The sequence below is a fragment of the Equus quagga genome, chromosome 7 (genome assembly GCF_021613505.1).
Source record: "Equus quagga isolate Etosha38 chromosome 7, UCLA_HA_Equagga_1.0, whole genome shotgun sequence".
Classification (NCBI taxonomy): Eukaryota; Metazoa; Chordata; class Mammalia; order Perissodactyla; family Equidae; genus Equus; species Equus quagga.
In genome coordinates, this window is record NC_060273.1 from 10,565,004 (window position 1) to 10,590,570 (window position 25,567).

The window sequence follows — 25,567 nt, forward strand, 5'->3', positions numbered from 1 at the left end:
AAATCCGAGCTATTCCTTCAGCCTCGGTGGTTGCCGAAGCTCCCTCCTCCCCGCGCGCCAGCCTCGCTCAGCTCTGCACGCCCCCCAACTTGCGCCCGCCCGCCCGAGTCACCTCTCCCGCGCCCCCGCCCCTCTCGAGCTCGCGCCCGCCCCCCCTCGCGCCTCCTCTGCCCGCCCTCCTCCCCCTCCCCCTTCCCTCCTGCCCTCCCTTCATTCCACAAGTGTCGCTTCGCTCTCTCCAGCGCACTTGGCGAGCTGGAGAGGTGAGAGGGATCCTGCGATTCGGGCGCGGGGCGGCGAGTCCGGAGCCGCCGGCCGAGGGGAGGCGCGGGCAGACCGACTCTCCCTTGCTCTCCAGCCCCCGCCTCCCCCTGTCGCCAGCCGGACCTGCACCCCGCGCTTGCCCCCGCTCATCCTCCCCCCGCCCGGCCCGGCGCGCTCCTCCCCGGCCGGCCCCTCCGCGCGCGGCGCGCTGGAGGCGAACGCGGGCTGAGCCGAGCGCAGTGGCCGCAGACCACCGAGCGCCCCGCGCCGCTCCCTGCATGTGCGGCCCGCGGCGGCTCGCAGCCCCCGGCAGCAGCCTCGGCAGCTTCGGCCGCGCCTCGAGAGGCGGCTGCAGCGGCTCCAGCGGCGGCCGAGCGGCCGAGCCCGGGCTGGGAGACACGATGCGCCGCGTCCTCCGGCTGCTCCTCGGCTGCTTCCTCACCGAGCTGTGCGCCCGCGTGTGCCGGGCGCAGGAGCGAGCGGGGCACGGGCAGCTGGCGCAGCTGGGCGGCGTGCTGGTGCTGGCGGGGGGCAACCGCTCCGGGGCCGCCTCCGGAGAGGCTGGCGAGGGCACGGGGGTCTCGGACGCGCCCCCGACCCGGGCGCCCACGCCAGACTTCTGCCGGGGCTACTTCGATGTCATGGGCCAGTGGGACCCGCCGTTCAACTGCAGCTCGGGCGACTTCATCTTCTGCTGCGGGACTTGTGGCTTCCGGTTCTGCTGCACGTTTAAGAAGCGGCGACTGAACCAGAGCACCTGCACCAACTACGACACACCGCTTTGGCTCAACACGGGCAAGCCCCCCGCGCGCAAGGACGACCCCCTGCACGACCCCACCAAGGACAAGACCAACCTCATCGTTTACATCATCTGCGGGGTGGTGGCCGTCATGGTGCTCGTGGGCATCTTCACCAAGCTGGGGCTGGAGAAAGCGCACCGGCCCCAAAGGGAACACATGTCCAGGTGGGCTGCCTCCCCCCTTGCCCTCCCCTCTGGGCGCCGCTCGCCCTCCTCTCCCCTCTCTACCTTCCCCCAGGCAATGGCGCTCCCCCTCACCCCAGCCTCTCCACTGGAGGGTGTCACCCGGGAAGCCAACTTCGGCTCGGAGCGCGGAGAGGGGGCGCTGGGCTCAGCACAGGTGTGGATATATGTGAGCGTGTGTGTGTGTGTTCGGGGGGTGGTCTCTGCCCCCCTCGCCCTTTTGTTGCCCCCTCCCTCCAAGGATTGAAGCGGACTTGAGACACACAGCCTGGGAGCCCGTGGCCCCGAAGTCTTGGGTTTTGGGGAGGGGTCCACCCCTTGGATTCCAGATACTAGCCTCTAGGTAAACATGGGCAGGCGAGCCCGAAAGGGAAGGGGGGCGTGTGTGAGCCCGCGCGCGCGTGTGTGAGGGAGGGAGGGGTGGAGTGTGCGCCGCCTGCAACTCGTACGGCTCGAGAAAATGAAGCGAAGGGGGTGGAGAGTGCGGGGAGGGCGAGAACAAAAGCCTTGCTTGGAGCTGCCAGGTCCCTGGAATTGGGACCTCGGCTGCCCCCCCACCCCCGCCCCAACCTCACTTCTCCCTGCCGGGGGCAGCGGCCTCTGCTGCGCGCTGTGCCCCTCGCCCGGGCTGGCGTGGACTCCCAGGGCGGGAGCCCCCTCCCCGAGCGCCTTCACCCCCCAGACACCCTGATTCGTCAACTTTCCCGTTTGCCTTATTCATTATGCAAGTCCCAGCACGAGCAAGTTGCAGCAGATGGGAGAAGGTATTTGGGGATTAATGGAGCTATTTGCCTTTTGCTTTTTTTCCCCAAGTGTCTAAATTGATTCGCGCAACCCAGTAACTTTGGAGGCGGAGGACGCAGCCTCGGGGAAGCAGCCCCCAGACCTGAGAGAGGCCAGGGGCCGGTGTGAGGTCCGGGCGGACGGGACTGAAGAGCGACAGACGGCCTGCAAACAGCTGGATGGCTGGGGCGCAAGCCTTAGCTTCTTTCCGTCTGGGCGCCGGAGTCGCCATGTGTCCCCCACCCCCCACACTCACACACCCCCCACACACCTCCGGCGGGGGCCTGTGTGTGCGCGTGTGTATGCACGCGCTCCATGTGCCTGCCTAAAAAAATCTGAACAAAGAACCCCACCAAAAATAGGCGAAGGAACAGCACCACCTCACTAGTAATTATTTTCTATTTATACGCAGAGTATCCGACGATTTTTTTTTTCCCAGTGTGGAGGGATGGGGGGGGAAGAGGTGAGGAAGTTCCTCTCGGTTGGGGTCAGCAGGGCGGTGTGGATGGGTGGTGAGGTCTTGGCCAAGGAAGTCAGCTCCGAAGGGATATAAGAAACCCTGACCTACTAAAAGAGTAAAGCGCCCCGCCCACCTCCTGCAACCCCAAGGTGCCCTGTCCCCAACCCCACCGGCCGGCTGGTTTCACTTCTCCGCAGTCGCCGCCTGTCCCTGTTGATTCCCGGGGTCTGTGTTAAGGTGAGGGCGACATACGGAAGCAGGACTGCGGCAGCGGTGTCGCCTTGGTAGGGAGAAATTCACCCAGGGATAGGTAGGCGGCCTTGCAGCATCGGGTTAATTCCTCTGCCGAAATCCCCACCGAGCCCTTTTCTTGCAAACCAGCGCTTACAGGAGCCCTCCTCGGCGTTGGGGGTGGGGGGTGGCGGCGCGTTGGAGGAGTGGGAGGTGGCAAGGTGGGGAGAGGGGCTAACCTTCGGATGTCTGTGGGAGAAAGTGGTGCTGGCTCCTGGCCCTCTTTGATCAGGGTTTTCCTGTTAAGTCTCGACTCCACTAGGTACCTAAGGGCCCAGCAGGGGCTCAACTTCCTGGTCCTGCCCCCTCGCAGTTCTGTTAGGGGAAAAAGAATCGCTCCAGCTCAGTGGGTGCAGCTTCTTCTGCAGGTATAAGGAAAAGTCTGCTTGGAGGCAGAATCCAGAGGTCCCCAGTCCTCTGGTGGCAGAGTCTTAACACAGGCTTTCCTTGTATACATTTTGAGAATTCCAGAATGGAGGGAAGTGCGTACTCCGGAAGAGAAAGAATAGTTGGTTTTTACCGGTAGCTTGTAAGGTACCATTTTTCAATTCTGGCTGCTGCTTAGGGTCCCCAGGAATGCTTTTTTAAAAATCCAGTGGCTAGGGGCCCCACCTGACATTATTTAAATCAGAACCTCTGAGGTGGGGCTGAGCATCTGTACTTTGGTAAAGCTCTGCAGGCTTTTCCGTGTTCAGCCAGTCACCATCCAATCACCGTTAAGGAAAAGGGAGTAACATTTGCTGAGCTCAGTTCTGGGTGCCAGGCACTGTACTAGTTGTGTGTGTACGTGTGTGTGTAAACATTATCTCATTTAGTTCTCACATCTACCCTAGGAGACAGGCACTGTTTTAATTCCCACTTACATACGAGAAAAATCTTGGCTCCGGTTGGGTGGCTTGCCCAAGGTCACACAGTTAGAAAATTGGGCCGTCCCTAGCTGCCTGGTTTCAACTGTGTCTGGGCGGACGTTCGTTTTCAGATTGAGTGAGCCTTGGAATTTGGGGGAGCTTCCTAAAAAGCATATTCTTGAGTTGTAGCCACAGAGATTCTAGATTCATAAGTCTGGAATGGGCCCCAGGAATCTGCATTTAACAACCTCCCTGCATGGCTTCTATAAAGTGGTCCACGCTTTGAGAAAGACTGGTCATGGCTCTGGGAATATTTTATAGGGTTGGGGATGGATGAATTAATCCGATGGAACCCCTCTTTGTGTTCTGTTGCTTGTTTTCTCTGTGCATGGAGCCTTTCTGTGTATCTCTCTGGTGCTGGGGCTACCCCCAGGTACCTTCCAGATCCATCATGTGCTGCTTGGGGAGTTCATCCTTTTGAGGCCCAGCCGTAGGAGTGGGCTCGTTAGCTTTTGCCTGCAGGGCCTCAGGGATGCTTGGGTGGGGCTGGCACACCAAGCTTGGCATCAGAGAGGCTATAAGGTGGCTTCCAGGCGAGATTAACATCTTGGCTGCAGCCTCTTAATTTGTCTTGTGTTGGGCTGTGAGGGTCACTGAGATGGGGGGTTTGTTCTCATCCCACGTAAAAACACCTTCCCTTCAAAGATTTACAGCTCGTTGCTGTTCCCACGTCACAAACTGCTCCTGGTGACCAGAGCGCTTGGGTCTTTCCAGAAGAGGCCTCCGTGATGTCAGTTTTCAGGTTCAGCATGCTGGGCATATCGCCTGCTTTCCACTGGGCTGATTAGGAGTGAAAACGGGAGAAAGACAGTAATTCCAGGAGGGTGTGGGGGCCTTCCACGTGGTGTTGTAAGAACTGTACGGCCGCTCATGCAGCAGCTGCAACAGCAGCTGCATTCGACCACTATTTATTGGAAGAAGTGATTGCAAATGGTGGCCAGCTATGGTCACCAAACCATGCAGACGTGTCTTGTTCGTTCTGCAGGTAGTTCTATTTACGTATTCTTACGCTTTATTTTTCAGTTTTCCTCTATGTTTTGTTGTGAAGCATTTTAAACATACACAAAAACTTGAAAGAATAATAAAAATGAATTCCCGTATATCCTCCAGCTACATCACGGTGTTTCACCCTCGGCACTATGGACCTTTGGGGCCCTATCATTCTTGGCTGTGGGGCTGTCCTGTGCACTGCAAGACATTTGATGACATCTCTGGGCTCTACCCACTAGGTGCCAGTAGCACCCACCCCACCAGCCTGTCGTGACAGTAAAAAATGTCCTGAGATGTAGCCAAATGTCACCTAGGGGAGGAATCACCCCTGGCTGAGAACTAGTAATCTAGAATGACTAATCCTTTATATTTTGTCATACTTGCTTAATTGCTTTCTCTCTCCCTCTTTCTCCTTATATTCATTTTTCTCCCTCCCTCCCTTCCTTCCTTCCCTCCTTCCTTCCTTCTTCTCTCTCTCCCTCCTTCTCTTTTTTCCTTTGTTTTTTGGCTGAAGCATTTGAAAATAAGTTGTAGACATGACACTTCATCCCAAAATACTTCAGCATGGATCTCGTAAGAAAGGACATTCTCCCACATAACACAGTTCCAGTATCACACCCAAGAAAACGAACCAAAATTCCATAATAACATCAAATATCCAATCATGTTCAAATTTCCCCAGTTCTACCAAAAATGTCTTATAGAACTTGGTTTTTCAAACCAGCATCCAGTCAAGGCTCATTGCATTTGGCTGTGAAATCTCTTGAGGCTTTATTATATATGGTGTTTTAAAACCAACTGCCAACACTTCAAAGCTGGGAGATTTCGCACAGAAATCCAGATTTCCGGTTTCTCTTGAGAAATTGGTAGGTCTGGCAACGCTGGACATGCATCTTCACATGGCAACTAGTGGTTGCTGCTGAGTGATGACTACCCTCTTTAGGAATCTCTCAGGTTCCTCTCAGTTGCCACCTCCACCCAGGTCACTTAGATATTCCTGCTGTCCCTGGAGAGGCACTCAGGCTGGTTTTAACAGCACGGGCTGGAGTCAGATGGCCTGAGATTCAATCCCAGCTTGGCCACTGAATAGCTCTGTGACCTTGGGAAAGTTACTTCACCTCTCTGAGTCTCAAGTACTTGTCTGTAAAGCAAGATAATGATGATCGCTATGTCATAGGCTTGTGTGCGGATTCCCTGAGACCCGGCTTGGAAAGCTCTTAGCACAGGGCCTGTATACGGTCACTGCTCAGAGACTGTTACCCTTTTATCATCATCCTTATTATTGGACTTTTCTACCCTTTATCTGCTGAAGAGGATAATGTTATAGTCTGGAACTCGGCCAAGTCTAGCCTTTCCTGTGCTACATCTATTGAGCTGTGCAACAGTGGCCAAGTCTGGTAACTTCTCCAGACTCACAATAAATCTTAGCAGGAGTGGGTGGGAGGTTCAGAATAGGAAAGAAAATCCTTGTATGGCTACATCAAATGCGTGGTAAATGGTTGGCCTGGGTGATGTTGAAGAATCTTTGCTGGTTTTGCTGTTTTCCCATAAGCTTGGGTGTAAATTCTCATTGAATTTCATGTTCCTCCCCAATGAGGGAGGTAGGCCTTCTGACGATCTGCCTTTTGAGAGGCACAGACTGCTTTCTAAGAGGATGAACAAGCGCCTCGTGAGTGGAGGAGTGGAACTTTGAACCCAGACAGTTTGAGGCCAGAGTGCAAGTCCTTGACCACTAGGCTGCACTGCCTTCAAGCACAGCCTTGCAGGGCTTCAGTCTTCTCAGATGGCAAAGGAGTGCTCGATGCTCTGCCAGTAGCAATGTGTGCATCGGGGCCAGTTCAAGGAGCCACGGTAAGATCAAGGCTAGCAATGTTTTCTGCGTCTGCCCCCGGCAGGGCCAGCCCTCTTGGTGGACGCGTGGGTGAGAAATGACCTTGGGGGCAGGAACGTGTTTGAAGTTTTCTACGCTTGAAGCCAGTAGGGAGCACATGTCACTATTTTGCCCACCTTCAAACAGAATCAGAAATCCAAGTGGAAATTACACAGCACAGTATCCTGTGTGTTTTTCAAACTCCCTTCAGAAGGGCTGGAGTCCCTTGCAAAGAAATGGCATCAAGTGATAAAGATCCCTCCTTCCCTTGGCTTTTCTCTCTTCTTCCAACTTCCCTTCCACCTCGCCTTCTTCCTCCACCTTTGTGATTATCCTATGGCTTCCACCAGCTCCCCAGGCTGGAGAAGCCCGGGCATGCGTATACTGTTGGCCGTAGAAAAATCTCTAAATTATTTTTCTTGCAGAAAATGTTTGCTTGTCTTTGGGCCCTGAGTTTCTGCATTATAAGAATCAGCTTCACTGGAGGGTAATTTACACAATGAAATGCACACATGTTAAGCGTAAAGTTTGATGAGCTTTGACAAATGTCTGCACCTGAGTAACCACTACTCCAGAAGGTCACCTCGTGCCCACGACCCTTGCGTTCTTGAAAAATAAATGCTGCTGCTGGTGCGAGAGGAAATTCTCAAGAATCCTATGCCAGTGCTTACAAGTCAGAACATAGTTTAGACCTTGGGACCCGTGGAGGCTTTTAAGCAGGATGCTGGGACTCTGAGCTCTGTTTGGAAGTGTTGGGGTCTTCTGTTTACTCACAGTAATTGGAAAGAAAAGGGATGCAGGATTTTCTTTTTGTATCAAATATGCCCAGCTCATTGCCACCTTGGAGCTGTTGTGTTGGCTCAGTTCACATTCTCCTCCATTAGACTTCAGGCAGGTGGCCCCGCCTCAACGTTCAGGTCTCAGCTCTGATGTCACCTTCTCTGAGAAGCCATCCCTGACCACCCAGACTTGGTTACCACTGTCCCCCAGCCCCCTCCACCCCATCACTCAGTGTTTCACGTTACGATCTAAAATTAACTTACTAATTTAGTGGCTTACCAGTTTATTATCTGTCTCCTTCCATCACTGTTTATAGTCAGGTATCCTGAGTGCCTAGCACAGTACCCGGCACATCCTGATTTACGTGACACAGGAAAGCATCTCCTCATTCATTCCTTCGCTCACTCATACATTCATTCATTAGGTATTTATTGAGTACCTGTGTTGTAAGCAGTACTGTGCTGCGGGCTATGAGAGAACAGTGATTAGTGCAGACACAATCTCTGCTCTTACAAAGCAAACTGTCAAATGGCGGGAGACAGGTAACACACAAGTAAATTGATGCTCAGTTGGACCTTATGAAATTGCCAATATTCAATCATCCTTGGCCTCAAAAATGTCAACATTTCAGCATGACTGTTTTGGACTGGGTTAAGAGATATCAAGCAAAGTGTAGTTTCTTCAATAAGGTAGCTGTATTAGAGTTCTCCAGAGAAACAGAACCTATAGGAGATGGATGTAAAGAGGTTTATTATACAGGATTGCCTCCCATGATTGTGGAGGCTGGCAATTCCAAAAATCTGCAGAGCCGATGACCCAGTTCAAGTTCAAAGGCCAGTAGGCTGCTGTAGAACCAGGAAGAACTGACGTCCCAGTTTGAAGGCCATCATGCAGGAAAATTCTGTCTTACTTGGAGGAGGGTCAGCCTTTTATTCTATTCAGGCCTTCAACTGATTGGATGAGGCCCACCCACATTATAAAGGGCAATCTGCTTTACTCAGTCTATCTGTTCAAATATTAATCGCACCCAAAAATACCCTCACAGACACATCTAGAATAATGTTTGACCAAACATCTGGGTACCCCATGGCCCAGTCAAGTTGATACATAAAATTAACCGTCGCAGTACCTTTAGGATGTTGCTGCTCAGAGTGTAGCCTGTGGACCAGCAGCATCTTCATAATCTGGGAGCTTGAGCAAAATCTCAGGCCCTGCCTTACTCTTATTGAAACAGAATCTGCATTTTAACAAGACCCCTACGTAAGATGAATGCACGTTAAAGTTTGAGAAGCACCCAAACTATGTGCCACAAATAAATGCCAAATCCTTGGGCATTTGTTTGGCTTTTACACATGGTTGTGTCCACTGTCTAATTCATTAAACTTTTTTGACATATGTCTATTTTTAACATTTTTTCAGTATGTACCCCAATATGTGCACATTTGTTTTATTAATAAGTATATGCACATACCAGTGATCAATTATTGGGTACATTACAAAGATATGTAAGAACAGACATTTTAAACTGAGCTAAAGGTGAAATAAATATTTTAAAATTTGCTGCTAATCGTGACTTCGCGCAATCACTAGCTACTATCTCAAATCATGATGTACCTTGAGGATGAAGTATGTCATTCATAAATAAATCCATATTTTGGATACTGCTCATGAGAGTTTTGATTCTTTTTCGCTGACTTCATTTTGATGGGAATAGACCAGCATTGTTTTAACCCTGTGAGAAGCTGCTGAAGAGGAAGGGAGAGTCTGCTCCATTGTTTTCTTGTGTTTGCTTTATCAGTATTTTCTTCAGGCTGTGGTTTTGTGATGAGGGGGTATTTTTAAGCCACGTGTCTGCTTAGCCATGGTTAGTTTTGTTAGATAATTTATTTGCATATCCCCTTAGGGGTGCCTAGAAGTGCAATGCACCCAATGATGGTGCTGCGTCCAGACACCTTCCTTGGTCCAAGGTTCCTGATTCTTAGAATCTGACATAGGTGGTCCTAGTGAGGGCACCAGCAGCAATACATGTATTAAATCGATTTCTCGTTTTTGTGGACTAAAGACCACACACAGAAGTTCTCGTATTTCCTTCCCGTACACCGAATCATTTTACGCAGTCCCTGGAGTGACTGAACCACACCTTGAAGACTCCTTGTCCGGGAGATGCTGGTCTCTAAGATTCCTCGTCTCCACTGCGTGCTCTGGGAGGGGCTGCCTTGGGGGAAAGGGTCCTTGGCTTTTGGGGAGATTTTCATGAATTTCAGCGCTCAGGAGAAGCCCAGGGGATCTGCAGATGGCAGTGCTGGCCAAGGTCATGGATAGCCATCCCGGTTACTTTGCTATCCTCTTGAAAGCCTGACTATTTTTCGAATTTTAGGGGGGCTCGTTAGAGAATCTGTTGAAAGCTATGGCTTCTTGCTTGAGAAAAATGCACATACACAATTTCCATTCAATCTCAGAGGGGCTCAGAGATCCCCAAGAGCTCATGATGAAGAATCTGTTTAAAATTGAAAGAGGCAACTTAGGTTTCTGAGGCATCTGCCCTTTGCCTTGAACATTCTTTCCCTGCAGCCCCTTTGAGTTTCAGACCATCCTTACTGCACAGAGGTGGGAAGGAGCCTGAGCTCTCATTTCAAAGACACTCAGGTTTGTATCTCAGTCCCTCCACTCATTAGCTGCATTAATTTGAGAAATTTTTTGCTTTGTAAAATGAGTATGACAGTTCTCACATCGGAATGCTCCCCTCTTTGTTTACCATTTCCCAGCTTTATTGGCCTTCTTGCTTGTCGCTCAAATATCTGAACTCTTTCCAGCCTCAGGGCCATTGCACTTGCCACTCTCTCTGCCTGGAATGTTCTTTCCATCATCTTTACATAACAATTCTTTCTCACCATTCAGGGCTCAACTCAAGTGTCACCTCCTCAAGAAGGTTTTCTTGATTACCCCAACTCTCTCTTTCTCTCAGATCTTTTAAAATTTTTTAAAAAGTATAAAATTCAGTGCTTTTTATTATATTGACAAAGTTGAGCAACCATTGCCGCTATCTAATTTTAGAACGTTTATATCACTGTAAAAAGAAACCCCTTGCTCATTCACAGTCACTTCCCATGAAAAATCCACCATCTCGACCATTTTAATGTGTCCAGTTGAGTGCTTTTCAATATATCACCATCACTGCTATCTAATTCCAGAACATTTTCATTATCCCAAAAAAGAAACTCCATATAGATGAAACAGTCACTCCCCGGTCCTCCCTCTTTCTGGTCCCTGGCACCCACTCATCTACTTTCTGTGTCTGTGGATTTGCCTATTCTGAACATTTCATATAAATAGAATCAGACAATATGTGGCTTTTTGTGTCTGGTTTCTTTCACTGAGTATGTTTCCAAGTTCCATTCATATTGTAGCATGTATCTTTACTTTCTTCCTTTTTATGGCTGCATAATATTCCACTCCATATAATACATTTTGTTTATCCACTCATCAGTTGATTTGGGTTGTTTCTACTTTTTGGTTATTATGAATAATTCTGCTATACACCACTCCCTCTTGATCATGTTATACTTTTATTTATTTCATTTTTGTAGCCCTTGTTTATTTATTTAACATGACTATCTTTTTATCTTCTCCCCTAGAATATAAGCTTCGTGAAGGCAGGGATCTTGTCCGTCGTGTACATTGCTGTGTACACAGGGCCTTGAATGGTGCCTGGCGCATAGTAGGTAATAAATATTTGTTGAGTGAATGAATGAATGAATGGGAGCTGCTGTTATTCTCTTCTCTCTTAGCAGACTCAGTCTTTTCCTCTAATTCATGTGGGACTCTTGCTGTGTTGACCTGTGTCTCAACCTCTGACACTTCTCCCCAGCTGTGGTCCTTGGCCCCTTGTCCCACTGCCCCATGAGCGCAGGGCCTCTTTCACCCTAGTACACTCTCAAGCTTGCTGTGTAGCTGCCTCACGTGGAGGGCCTGTGGAAACACTGAGGGCTGGGCCCCACCCCTGGAGTTTACCGGGGTAAATTTCAGCAGACAGGCTGCGTCTATTGAGTTCTTAGGTGGTGTGTGTGGGCCTCATCCAAACAGCTCATCTTCCTTCTCTGTCTCCCTTGATGTGGACTCAGAGGGTTCTGGCTAGTTAAGAGCATCTGGATACAGCCTATACATAGCCGCATCACTTGTGGGTGTGTACCCCAGAGAAGCTCTCGCTGGTCCAAGAGGAGGCATATGTGAGGATGTGTATTGCAGTGTTGTTTACAGAGGCAGGGACTGGTGACCATCTAGGTGTCTGTAAGTAGGAAAATGGCTAAGCAGGGCTGATATTCTGCTGGTTTGCAATGAAATAACTGGATGTTTCTAGCTGGCGTCTATTCTGATTGGTCGCTTCTTCCACCATATTGGTTGTTGCATTTTGAGACCATCTTCTCTGCAGGTAAGTGAAATATGGGGGCTGCATATGTTGGAAGGCTATGCGGCAGTTGCAAGTGATGAAAGAGATTCACATTCAGCTATATAGCCAGTTTTCATATTGTGCAAAGAAATGAAGAAACAGAATGAGGTTTATGGTGAAAACACCACCCATGTTAAAGATACATACATCTACAATAATACCTATGATATTATATATCTTTCAAGGATAACCATGTATATAAATAAACGCATGATGGAGGGTAGATAAAGAGAAAAAAATGTGTTGGTGAGGTCCACCTTTAAGTGTAATATCTCTTTGACAATGATCTCTGCTGTCTTCTACGTGCAGTGAGCTTCTTTCCTAAGTTTACATCTAACTGTGAAGGTCACTGTTAGAGGTTAAATTGTGTCCCCTCCTCCCCAAAGATATGTTAAAGTCCTACCTCGTGGGCCTCAGAATGTGACTTTATTTAGAAGTAGGATCACTGCAGATGTAATTACTTAAGATGAGGTCATACTGGAGTAGGGTGGGCTCCTAAGCCGATATGACTGGTGTCCTTAAAAGATTTCCGTGCGAAGAGAGAGACATAGGAAGAACACTATGTGAGAGGGAGGCAGAGGTTGGAGTGATGAAGCTGCAAACCAATGCACACCAAAGATTTCCAGCAAACCACCAGAAGCTCCGAAGAGGCAAGGAGGGATCCGCCATAGGTTTCACAGGGAGCGTGGCCCTGCTGCCATCTTGATTTTGGACTTCTGGCCTCCAGAACTGTGAGACGATAAATTTCTGTTGTTTTAAGCTCCCTGGTTTGTGGTACTTTGTTACAGCAGTCCTGGGAACTAATTAGTCACTTAACACCTCTCAGCTTCTTTCCTTATTTGTAAAATGCTAGTGAGAAGGATATTGACCCTTGAGTGTGTGTCAAGGGGATGAAACACGATGATAAATGGAAAGGCCCCAAAACACAGGTACGCCCCAGGTTCTATGCTTTCCCTCCATCCCAAGCTACTGATGAAGAGGGACACCAGCACGGGGTGTGGGCAGATCACACCAAATCCTCCACAGCACAGGAAACCCAATGCACACAACGTCCAGGGCCTTGAGTACAGACTCTCGTTCAAATTCCTGTGCTACGACTTCCTGGCTGTGTGACCTTGAGCAGGTCAACTCACCTCTCTGAGCCTTGGTTACTCATCTGCAAAGAAGGAGGGATAATCCTCAAGGTGTTTATATGCTGCTTAGTTGAATTAAAGCATGTAACGCGATTAGCATAGTACCTGGCTTATGGTAAGTACTCACTGAATGTTGTTTGTTACTAATCGTGGGCCATTGCTCTGCATCGAGTGTTGGTATCTAGTGTTAGATATCAGGGGGGACTAAATCTCTGGGGTGCAGACACATCACATCTATTCATCGTTTAATTCTCTCAACAGCTCTATGGGATGGGGGACACTGCTATTACATGGCTGTTGTGACAAGCAGGCAAACTGTTCTGCATGGTGTCCTTATGTAACCCCTAATTGCAGTGATCTTACTTACATCTTTTCCCCTCCCCCCCCCCCCCCCCCCCCCCGCTAACTAGCATGGCGGCTCCACGTCTTTGGTTCATAAGCACAGCGCTCAGAGTACGGGAGGTGCCATCATTGTTTTGAATGAACAGATTTAAATTCTTTCTCTTTCAGGGCCCTTGCGGATGTCATGAGGCCACAGGGCCACTGCAACACTGACCACATGGAGAGAGACCTCAACATTGTGGTCCATGTCCAGCATTACGAGAACATGGACACCCGAACCCCTATAAATAATCTTCGTAAGTACAGCCACACCATCCATTTCCAGTCCTGCGTGGTGACCCGTGCAGGGGTCACGCGTCCAGATTTCATGGTGTGTGTGTGTGTGTGTGTGTGGGTTCATTAAGAGCTTCTCTTTGTTGACCAGTTAGAAGTTTTATTCCATCTCTCCTGGGTGAATCTGGGTTTGGCATCATCCGATTCCTCTTGTTAGGTTCTCTGTTGAAGAATGATTCACTGGGTTGGTTCTTCTGTTAATGAATGGACCACTCGGTTGATTCATCTTGGTTGATCTGTTAACTAATGGCCCTCTTGGTTGGTTCATCAGGGTTGGGTACTTGGTTAACCAGTGGATGACCTGGCTGCTTCATCTTAAATAGTTAATCTGTTAGCCAATAACCCATTTCATTGGTTCATCTTGATTGGGTCACCTGTTAACCAACGGTCCATTCGCTTATTTGTCTGCCTCCTGAGGTAGACCAGTTGTGACTTTTAGGTTTCAAGCTGTTTTCAATGAACAGATCCTAGTTCAGGAGAATTCGATTGATTTTTCATAAAACTAGAGTTTCGTAAAAATAATCTACGAGCTACTCTGTGTGTGTGTGTGTGCACACGTGTGTGTGTTGACTTGTGGTTATGTTTGTTTGTGGTGTATATCTGTGATTCGACAGTAGCAAATTCCATTCCATTGTTCTGCCATGAAAAAAAGCTGCATTTCCTGTTGTGTTTCCATAGGTATTTTTTTAGCTGATAGAGCATACTTGGGGATCTTGGTGCGTTTCCAAAGATTTACTTTCCTTTCAAAGGTCTGTGTATACAACATACATTATAGAGGTGATGCACTGACTAATGGGAGTGGGGAAAAACAAGATTGTTCGGTTTTTGACAATTGTGTACTACCATGGTTATTCCTAGCAATTATGTTTTCAAGTAACCCCCACATTAAAGTAATGTGGAGGGCTGGTTTAACATAACAAGAGCCAGACAATTGAAAGGATGCATTTAGTTGTGGCTGGAGGTTCTTAAAAACAGAAACAGTTCTCGCGTGGCACATATTCTAGTCTGGGTCGCCTTTGCTGAAGCTCCACCAGGAGTTGCCTTGGTGTTTTATTTGCTGAATCATAGTTTTTGACTGTTTGGTTGCAAATTTTTACACTCGATGGGTGGAGGAATAGGCTTGTGGAATTTGACAATGGTGATGCAAATTCTCTGATTCTGCGTGGTGATAATTTTTCACGGCCTTGGAAATGTTGCAGGATGTTCACAAAGGCAATGTTCATATGGTTTGAAAATGGGCTACCAAATGGAATGTCTTAGGTTTCATTATGTTAAGTAATTTGACATTATTTATTTATGAACTGGATCATAAAAGGGTATGAGAAATCGTCATATTTTAGAGCAAAATACACCAGCAATTGGAAGTTTTATGACCAGATCTCACAGCCCCGAAAGATACGGTAAATTGTACCAACTCTGACATGGTAACTGCTGCATCCAGTTCTGGCTTTGATGGAAATGAGCACATTCTCATTCAGCTGGCCCTGGGAAATAAGTTGAACATGGATGTATGTGGGTCCCACACGTCATAAGTGATTGACTATGATCACAGAGTGGAGAAAGCTGAGATGGTCTTGAGCCCATGGCTGTAAAAGGTGCCCGTTAACTAGTTTCTCATTTGAAGTTTCCATTTTTAAGATGATTTTGAACCAGCACTCCAATGGAATAACAGCTTACGGAAGTCACCCAAGTGTTGTCATTCCATCAGGCAAAAAGGCAGGGAACATTCATGAAGCTTGCGTTAATAAGGGACTTTTGTTTAGAGGGATACTGAAAATAAATTATTTCTCAGAGATAGATTTCAGGTACCACGTAAACCAGAAGTCTCTTGTGACGGGTTAATTTGATGTATTTATAATTCTTGCTTTTAGTCTATATTTCTGTCTCAGTAATCAGTGATCTTTTAGACCAAGAAAAAATTGTCTTGTAATATTCTGCTGGATGGAATTACACCAGAGCATTCCTGGTAAACTATAGGGAAGAATTCCAGGTGTCACGTTACAAACATTGCATTCTCATAAGAATTACCACAGATATTAATTTCATATAACCCTGCTAGGTTCGTCCAATCCTTATTTCCTAGCATTCTTGGGAATATCTGGAAAATAAGAAGCATGTAGCTTTGCCACAGGTTTACATTAATAAGTTTAATTTATATAACAAATTAATTCAGTAGCCAGTAGTAATAATAAGTTTCCTTGTCATGACTTATCTTTTTATTGATTTATAGGAGCTATTTATATATTATAGATCCAGGGGAAAATTTGCCTGTTCAGAAGAAGGGATGATTTTTTTTTTATAATTAAATTTTTTTTATTGAGTTAATGATAGGTTGCAATCTTGTGAAATTTCAATTGTACATTAATGTTTGTCATTCGTGTTGTAGGTGCACCACTTCACCCTTTGTGCCCACCCTCCACCCCACCTTTCCCCGGTATCCACTAAACTGTTCTTAGTCCACATTTTTAAATTCCTCATGTGAGTGGAGTCATACAGAGATTATCCTTCTCTAACTGGCTTATTTCACTTAACATAATTCCCTCAAGGTCCATCCATGTTATTGCAAATGGAATGATTTTGTTCTGTTTTGCAGCTGAGTAGTATTCCATTGTATATATGTACCACATCTTCTTTATCCAATCATCTGTTGATGGGCACTTAGGTTGCTTCCACGTCTTGGCTGTTGTACAAAATGCTGCAATGAACATTGGGGTGCATAGGACTTTTGGGATTGCTGACTTCAAGCTCTTTGGATAGATACCCAGTAGTGGGATGGCTGGATCGTATGGTAGTTCTATTTTTAATTTTTTGAGGAATCTCCATACTGTTTTCCATAGTGGCTACACCAGTTTGCATTCCCACCAGCAGTGTATGAGGGTTCCTTTTTCTCCGCAACCTCTCCAACATTTGTTACTATTAGCTTTAGATATTTTTGTCATTCTAATGGGTGTAAGGTGATATCTTAGTGTAGTTTTGATTTGCATTTCCCTGATGATCAGCGATGATGAGCATCTTTTCATGTGCCTGTTGGTCATCCATATATCTTCTTTGGAGAAATGTAAGAAGGGATGATTTTGGGAGTTCATTGAGAGGATAGGACTAGTTGACTCATATTTATCAGTTATTAGGGACTCATGAAGCCAAGCAGTCACCAGAGCCCACACTGACAGAGACCAGGAGAGAAGGAATCCAATCTGATAGCTAGAAAGTTAGAGCAGCTCTTGGTACCAGAATTAGAATGCACCTATTGAGTATAAAACCCTTTTCTGGACATTATGGGAGCTACAAAGATTTGCCATTACAAAAAAATGGAAAGAAAAATGCATCTGTTTGTGCTACATTAAGAAGGGGTACATCATGCCATTTTTAGGGTGTTCACTAAACATCAAAATTACCAGATTTGGCTGGGAATTCAATAGTCCCAACTTTAATGTCACTTTCATCTCTCTTCAATGACTCACTTGACATGGCTTTCGGAGAACGATCGTCTCCCTCTATTTCTCTCTCTTTATCTCAGTACTAAGGGGGGATCACTGTCTGATCTTTCCCTTATGCTTTGGTCAAATTCTAAGAGAACCAACGGTCAGTGTAGAAATCTGGAAATCTGGAAGGAGAGTGGAAGCTGGTGAAGGACTGGGCTGAAGGCAGATAGGGAGGAGAAAGCTTCAATACGGGGATCTTTCTGCCCACTTTTCTCCATCAATTCCTATGGAGGATTTTTCCTATGATAGGAAGGACTTGCCTTTTTATCTGAAGACTGCTTTTTCTTCAGCTGATGCTGTTCGTGTTCTTTCCAGGCACACAGTGATACTGCCTAAAAATATTTAGTCTGATAATCAGAAGGGCCTCGACCTCTTTGATTAACAGGATGCAGATTCAGATGAGATAGTGGTTTTCTGCAAATGCTTCTCGGCTTCTGTATAATTATAGTTTGCTTTTGAAGGCGCATTTTGTCCTCAAGTGGTATGAATGTGATCCGTCTCCCCCACCCCAGCTTCCCTGTCTGCGATGACACCCCCCATCCCTTTCGGGAGTGCAGGGTAAATATAGCCTCCCTTTAGTCTTAGGGACGGGAGATGTGAGTGAGGAGCTGGGGGTACAAGGATACAAACGGGATCAACGTTTCTCAACCTGTTTATGTTAACAGCACACTTTTTAAAAAAGAAGTCTTTAATTCTGGAATAATTTCATGTTTATAGAAAAGTTGCAAAGATAGTGCAGAGAGTTCTGCATGCGTCTCACCCACTTTGCCCTAACGTTAGCATCTGGCATTATTATGGGACACTTGTCAAAACTAAGACATCAACATTATCGTCCATTAATTTTAGCTAAACGGTTGATATTGTTTGACTCTCACTAGTTTCTGCGCTGATGTCCCTTTTCCATTCCAGGATCCGATCCAGGATACTACCTTGTATTTAGTACAGCAAACTTGCTGGTAAAATTTTGGTTGTGCAGTATTGTTTAATGACGTGGTACAGACTGAAAACAACACTAAATAAGTCGGCAGCAATTACAAAGCCTTTATTGCCACAGTGTAAAAAGTGTCTCCCGGTGTCTACAAAAACAGCCACAGAAAATTATTCACCTGGTCACTCTTGGAATGGAACCAGTCACTGTCCTGACTGTGCTGTCACGTATACTCATGGGACAAAGTAGCCTCAGGTTCCACACAAACGTGCAACCCCACTGTGGAATGGGGTTGATGTTACACTGTTTATTTTACAGCATGATCTGAGGAGGAGAGAGAGGTCACCCCAACCTGAAGAGAAACGCTAACTTGATGTCTCAGGACACAGAATCCATCAGGAAGACCAGGCTCCTACTGCAGCCTCACCCCACCTGCTACTCCCCCAGGACTGCTCCCAAGCGGATTAACAAGGGACCAGATGAAAAGCAGAGCCGTGGTTTAATTTTTGAAGAGGTTGACAGCCCATATCTAAGGCCCAAAGGATTTCCATTTATTTGTCCATATTTATCAAGGCACCTGGGATGTCCTATACTTGACTTTGGGAAATGCCTGTAGGGATACTCCCAACTATTAAAAAAAATTGGGGGAATTTCCTAACCAGGGCAGGCAAAAAGGCAAATATAGAAATGAGTGTATAAGAATAAATAATATGTAAGATGGTGTAATATTAACAGTAACTTATACAGACAGCGTTCTAAGTCCTCAACATATTGAATCCTCAAAACCTTATTAGGTTGGTACTATTATTTTCACCATCAGAAGGGTGGGGAAACTGAGGCTCAGTGAGGTCAAGTGACTTGTCCAAAGTTCATACAGCTGTGAAATGGTGGAGCTGGAATTTAAACGGGGCCAGTCAGTTCCCAAGGTCGGCGATTTTAACCACTACACTACATGACTTCTCCTCGTGGTACAGTGTTTACAGAGTGGGGAAGTCTTCCCCATGGGTAGAGGTTGTTAAAGGATGTGCAAAGTGAACTGAAAGATCGCTTGGCACTCTAGGAAAGAGAGCTGTGTCCAAAATACGCTCCAATGTACCGTCTTGTGGTGAGTCCTCCCTTAGGAGGAATAATAACTAACATTTATTGAGTACTTACTGCACGCCAGGCATTGTGCTAAATGCTTTGAATGTACTAACTCAATCTGGACTCAAAACAACCCGCAAACAGCCTGGCTCATTTCTGCCTCAGGGCCTTTGCATTTGCTGTGCTTTCTGCATACAACCCACCGTTCCCAGGCCTCTTCCCTTTCATATCTTCTCCCCATTGCCACCTCTTTACAGAGGACTTCCTTGTCTACCTCTGGCCCCAGCATCGCTACTCTTCCCCATTATTTTCTTCATAACTTATATTCTCTCTGAAATTATCTTACTCAGTCTTTATGCCTCTTCCACTACCATGTAAACTCCACGAGAACAAATGTTTTGTGTTGTCACAGCTGCACCCCCACAGCAGGAACTGGGCTGGCTCATGGCTGCAGCTCCATAAACTTTTGTTCAATGAATGAAAAAGCCTGGGGAAGAGGTATCATTTTTCCTGTTTTGTGAAGGAGAAAACTGAGACTCATGGAAATTAAGAAACTCATCTAATGTGATGACTGAGATTTACATTAAAAATCACCAAGAAAATATAAAATTGTAGGGGATGGTAGATGAAACAAAGTGTGGCAAATATGATTGCAGCTGGGTAACAAAATACACAGGGTTCGTTATTCTGTTCTCCCTTTCTTTGTATATATTTGAAAATAGCCACAATAAAATTAAAAATTAAAGAACTTGTCCATGATATCATAGTTAACAAATAGAGGAGGCAGGATTCAAACCCAGGGCTGTCTGACTCCATAGCCTGAACTTTACTGGATGCACGTGGGTCATCTTCTGATGAATATCCAGGCTCAGGGAGGGTGGGAATCAGGACCACCTCAGGGACTTCAGTAGGTCAGTAGGTAAAGCATCGCTATGTTGTCTGTCCCTAATGTGCTCAATCACTCTGTCTTGTAGTTCACAGTATCCAGAGAGAGAGAATGTGATTGGTTCCTGACCAGCCACTGGCCTGGCTTCCCCTGGATCAGCTGTCTGACTCCGGTCCAATCAGATGGGTGGGGTGGGAGTACCTTAGGGCTCCTTCTCAGGACCATAGTGGGGCAGGTTCTCCAACAAGGCCATGCTTGAGAAGTGGGGTGGACATGGCTGTTTTAAGCTTCCTTGGGGTGGGGACAGGGCTTGCATCAGTTTTATTCAGCCCTGTATCTCCAGTACCGAGAAATTACACGATGTTCAAGAGATGTTTGTTGAATGAAAAAATACAGGCATGAATAAAGGAATTTCTAGCACCAACTCCATAAGAAATCCAGTGAAACCCATCAGCACGACCTTTGGGATTTTGGGTTTTGAGGGAACTTGGCTAATTCCAACCCGTGTGAGGCTTTAACTCTCTTCCATGCAGCCACAGCTGCCAAGGCTCTTGCTTCTGGACCCTAAACATCCTTTTCCACAGTTGGGCTGGCTGGCTATTCCATCTGAGACCTGTGACTGTGACAGCTTTGGCACATGGGTCTGTAGATTATACAGTTAATAATGGCCAGGGGGTAGATCTATGCTGGATCAGCTAAAAACACTTGTACTTTCAGTGCAATGGCCTGAGTTGACTTTGTGTGGTCTTAGAGAAAGAGTTATGGTAGATGAGTCTCTGACATGTGAATGAAGCTCCCTAAACATGGCAAATATGTCTTTGAGAGTGTCGGGAATAAGGACTTGGGAGATAGACGTAATTAGACTGGCTATCTGCTCTGTCACCTATTAGCTGTGCAACCTTAGAAAAATTAATTTAACTCTCTGAACCTCAGTTTTCCATTCTATAAAAGGAGTAAAATAATATCTACCTTACAAGATTGTTGTGAGGATGAAAGGAATTCACATATATAAAGAACTTAGCCTAATGCCTGGTCATATAAATGTTGGTTGTTACTGTTCTTATTTGTGGAATGAGTGAACATTAATGTGAAAATGGTCCATTCACTAGGGGACAATGATATGCATCAGCTGAATTCATTGTGCAGTTGTCTTCACCGTGAAAATGTTTTTGCTCTGCGTGCCAGTTGATAACACAATTTGCGTGTGTGTGTGTGTGTGTGCGTGTTTGTTACTACTAATGTTTTTGATGCAAATGAGAACTGAAGAGATTGTCAATTCCTTCCCAAGGAAGTAGCTTGGATGGAGCAGCTGTCCCATTCGCAGCCATTTGTTCCTGTCTTATGTTTTTCTTCCATTCGCATTAAAACACAGGAGCTTTTGTTCCGTTAGGAGTATTGATTTTAATATTTTGTTTACACCGGCATGCCAGGCCAGTTGGAATCTGTATGGCCCCAAACATGTCTTATATTTCCACTTGGACGTTAGTGTGTGTGTCTTTGAAGGTGTGTGCGCGTGCGTGCGCAAGCAACAGAGAAACAGAGCCTTAAAAGAAAAAAATCCCACTTTCTGTAAGTCATCTCTTGGGCTCTTTTCAAAAATTGCTACTAATGCTGGCCACATGGCCTTGCCTAATTAGATTTGCATTGCCTTCCCAGAGTGCTTTCAACCAGCTGTAGGACTTTTTGTAAAGAAAGTCTAAGTGCTCATCACAGTGTCTGGTTTAGTTTAAAAGATGCCAAGTTTTGTTCCTTTCACACCAGGGAAAGCCTATCTTTGGACACAGGTGCTTTGGGAGAGCATTTGTATGTATATATTGGGATGAAATCATGCAATGTGCCTAGCGCGTGCTTGACACTTAGTGTAGATAAAAGAAGAGTAATAAATAAAATGGAATAACGTTTGTTCTGCGCCTATCACTTGCATGCATTTTACAGCTCACGTCTACTCCATAAAATAACTGGAATAGGGATTGCACCCACATGTTATAGATGAGGAAACTGTGGCTCAGAGAGTTTAAGTGACTTGTCTAGAGCCACAGAGATATTTCGTAAGGAGTTCAGACCCCAGATATGGGTTCAAACATGAACTCTATTCATGACCTTTCTCATACCTTTGCCAAGGACCCGCACTGAGTGATGTTCCAGGTTACATCCCTTCCTCTCGTTCTTCTTATTTATTCATTCCTGCTAAGAATCACTGTATGAGACTATGCTCATCTTTGAAAGTGGACCAACTGAGACAAAGTCACCCTTTCTGTCCTGGAGGACTCAGATTTTTAGCTCATTGCTTGCTTTCCTGTCATTAATATTTCCATTTAATCAATCAACATTCAACTGATAGTTATTAAAATCCGGCTATGTGTCAGACAATGTGCTAGGAATCGGAGGTATGAGCATGGATAAGACAAAAAAGGGAAATGTCCTCTTGGAGCTTATGATGCCATGGGGGAGATGGGACAGTAAGCAGGTCATTACAAATCAGCATGACAGGAACGAGTACGGGATGCTGTGGGAGCGTGCAGGAGGCCTTCTCAAGACACCTGGGCTGAGAGGGAGGGAAGACAGGTTAGGATATTTTCCTGAGAAGTTGATATTTTGTCCTGAGAGAGAGAAACTCCCCAACAACTTTCCAAGAATCAGAGCGAAAGACAGCAGAAAATTTTCACGTACTGACTTTTCTCGCCTTTGACCGAGGGGAGAATGATCAGTCTTAGAGTATAGATGTTTCTTGCAGGTCTGATCCGTTTTATACAAATTGTATAAAAGGAGAAAAGGATTTTGTTTGGCCAGGGTCACACTGCTTTGGGTAGGAAAATAAAAATGCCATGTGTGGCACGGGAAGACCAAAACTTCAGGATCAGTTATTAAGAGTTGAATACTCTGCCGTTCTTCAAAATTAGCGTTGAAATCTTTCTTCTTTTAAAAATAACAGTCAATATCAAATGAAGCAACATAGTGTAATACCATAATACATATATTAAAATAATTTATAATAAGGTATTAGGAAACTGCCTGAAAAATCCCACTAAGAATTCTCAATAAAGTTAATTACAAGTTGAAAAGGAAATCCCATCCCGTTAGTCTGAGAATGCAGTTAATGAAACTAAGTGTAATCATAAGCCGAATATTTCATTAAATGGAGACTTACACTCATTATTTAGGTATTAGGCCTGGAGTTGTGTGCTTGCGCGAAGGCTGCCGTGCTCCAAGCAGAGACTGTATCTTACTCATTTAAATCCAGTCTTTTGCACAAGAAGATGGGGCGGCACCTCGGAGATCTGTCCATGGTGCTGAATCACATACTGGATGTAGTTATTTTGTTCAAACCACCCAGCACGAAAATTTTATAGAATTTCGGAGCTGGAGGGAACTTCAGGAACTTGGTTTCAAAGATGGCTAAAAATTAAAAAAAAAAAAAAAAAGGAACTTGGGGACCAACATAGTGTGCTAACTTTCAATTTTGCCAACAAAGGAAATTATGTAAAAAAGTCACTACTAAGTGCTATCACCATCATTTCATAAATGACACGGTCATCTTAGCACGAAACGTGTAGGTGAGAAATAGTTCTCAAAATAAAATACAATTCCTAAATCAAGAGAAGTTAGCTTCATGAAAAATTCATTTCACTGTCCTTATTTTGTCTCTCTTTTTTTTTTCTCCCGTCAGATGAAGATGAAAACGTGGATTTGCATTTTTGGGAATCATTGATCATTCCTTAAAGGGTTTACTCATTGAATGAGTATTTATTGAGTACCTATGATGTGCTAGGCACTGCGGCTTGGTGGTAGGGGTACAGAGGTGGGCAATGTGTGTGCATGTGTGTAGGTATATACATATACATATATATGTGTATATACGACTTCATAGAGATTATAGTCAGTCCATTCTCTGCGCTTTACAAATAGTGAAACTCAGGACCAGGAAAATGTATGGGTTTTCTTAAAGTTACACACAGATGAAACTTGTCAGGTTAATACTGTTTCAAAAATATTAGTGAATATTTAGCATGCAATTACTGATCACAAATACGTGCTTGTTTGGCAGTCCTCCAAAGTGGACTTAAGGATGTGAAAGGGAGGGATGGACTTCACAGCTGTCGGAGCAGCGCTAGTTCAGTTTGATCCCTTACCTATTATCCAAAGGAAGCCCTTTGAAATATTTAGATATTCTTGACATTTTAACAAAATATTGAATTGCCTAAAGCCCATAATTGGAAGTTGCACAAGGGCAGCATGCAGTATTTGATTTCCTTTATCGAGTAGTTAACAAGAAAGAGAGGAAGCGCTGCATTCTTCAGAGGCATTATTTAAAAATTTTTAGTGCATCTATTCAAAGTCAAAGAAGGTCATCAATCAAATAATTCTTTGATCAAAGCTGACAAAGATATTGCATAAACATGTTTTAAAAAATTGTTCCTTATGAACATTTTTGTTCTGCCAGTCAGCTTAGAGGTGGCTAGGTTCACATCCTGGTGCTGTTTCTTAAAACATGTATTTATTATTTTACTTCGTCTGTATTATAGACATACATATAATAAAAAGTATTCACATAATATGGTACTGAAAACCTCGCTTCTGTCATTTATAGTAGCCTCTTTATAGATACAAATGTGATCTCAAGTCATATAATTGTTAATTCTATGTAAACTAGAATATTTCGTTTTATTTCAACATGTATGTATCATGTACGGTCTATGTTCTTAAATTTCATCTACTTTGTTCATTGTTCTATCCTCAGTGCCAATGATAGTGCCTGCCACATAGTAGACTCTCAGTACCTATTGCTGAATGAGTGAATGAACTTATGGAATGTTGACACTAGAAGGAAATTCAGAGATTCTTTAGCTGGTCACCTCAATTTAATTACAGTTCTGAATAATCATCTGTTACTTGTGTTTGACTAATGTCTATTGATTCTTTTTGGGCAATAGCACCTTGATTTTTCTTTGGGGGGAATCATTCCTCATCCATGTTTTAGGTGGAACTAATCTCTTCCTTCTATTCCAAGGGTGAGCTTTTGACCTGGTCCTAAGCCAACAAGTATATTCTATCCCCCAGTGTATTCTAATTTTTGGAATAAGACAGTGTTCGTCGTCCAACTTTGTTATTTTTTTTTTCAGTGTTATTTTGACCGCAGTGATGCGTTCAAGACTGGGCAAGTTCCCCAGTAAGAACTAGGTCCACAATTTTGTTGTTGAACTGTTGCAGAGAAAAAAATCACTTCCTGCTAGGGTTGCTAGGAGGATACGATATACACCTGGAACTGTTGGAAGCCATCTTGCCACCACAGTGGGGAACACCTGCCATGGAATAGAGCCATTGCAGAGAAAGGCAGAATGGAGAGGGCAAGGGAGTGACTTCAGTTCTGATCATATTGAGTTCCTGGATCCAGCCATACCTGAAGCCGTGGGCTTTTTGGTGACATAAAGAATGAATTTCTTTCAAATTTAATCAGTTTGAGTTGGGCTTCTGTCACTTGCAAGGGGAAGAATGCTGATTTCTATAAGCAAAATCTACCACTTATAAATTACCCACAGTTTGCAAAGCATATGTTTTCTCATTTAATTCTTTACGAAAATCTCCTGGCGCTATAGCCAGGGAGTCC

General features: G+C 45.3%; 1 protein-coding gene across 2 annotated transcripts in view; it reads left to right on the plus strand.

Moving 5' to 3' along the window:
* Positions 1-308: 308 nt before the first annotated feature.
* Positions 309-25,567, plus strand: part of SHISA9 (shisa family member 9) — a 332,306-nt gene continuing 307,047 nt past the window's right edge. For both annotated transcript variants that reach the window (XM_046667401.1, XM_046667402.1), the window contains exons 1-2: positions 309-1,228; positions 13,419-13,546. In XM_046667401.1, coding sequence (XP_046523357.1) covers positions 543-1,228; positions 13,419-13,546 — 814 coding nt within the window. In that variant the 5' untranslated portion in view covers positions 309-542. The remainder of the gene's footprint in view (positions 1,229-13,418; positions 13,547-25,567) is intronic.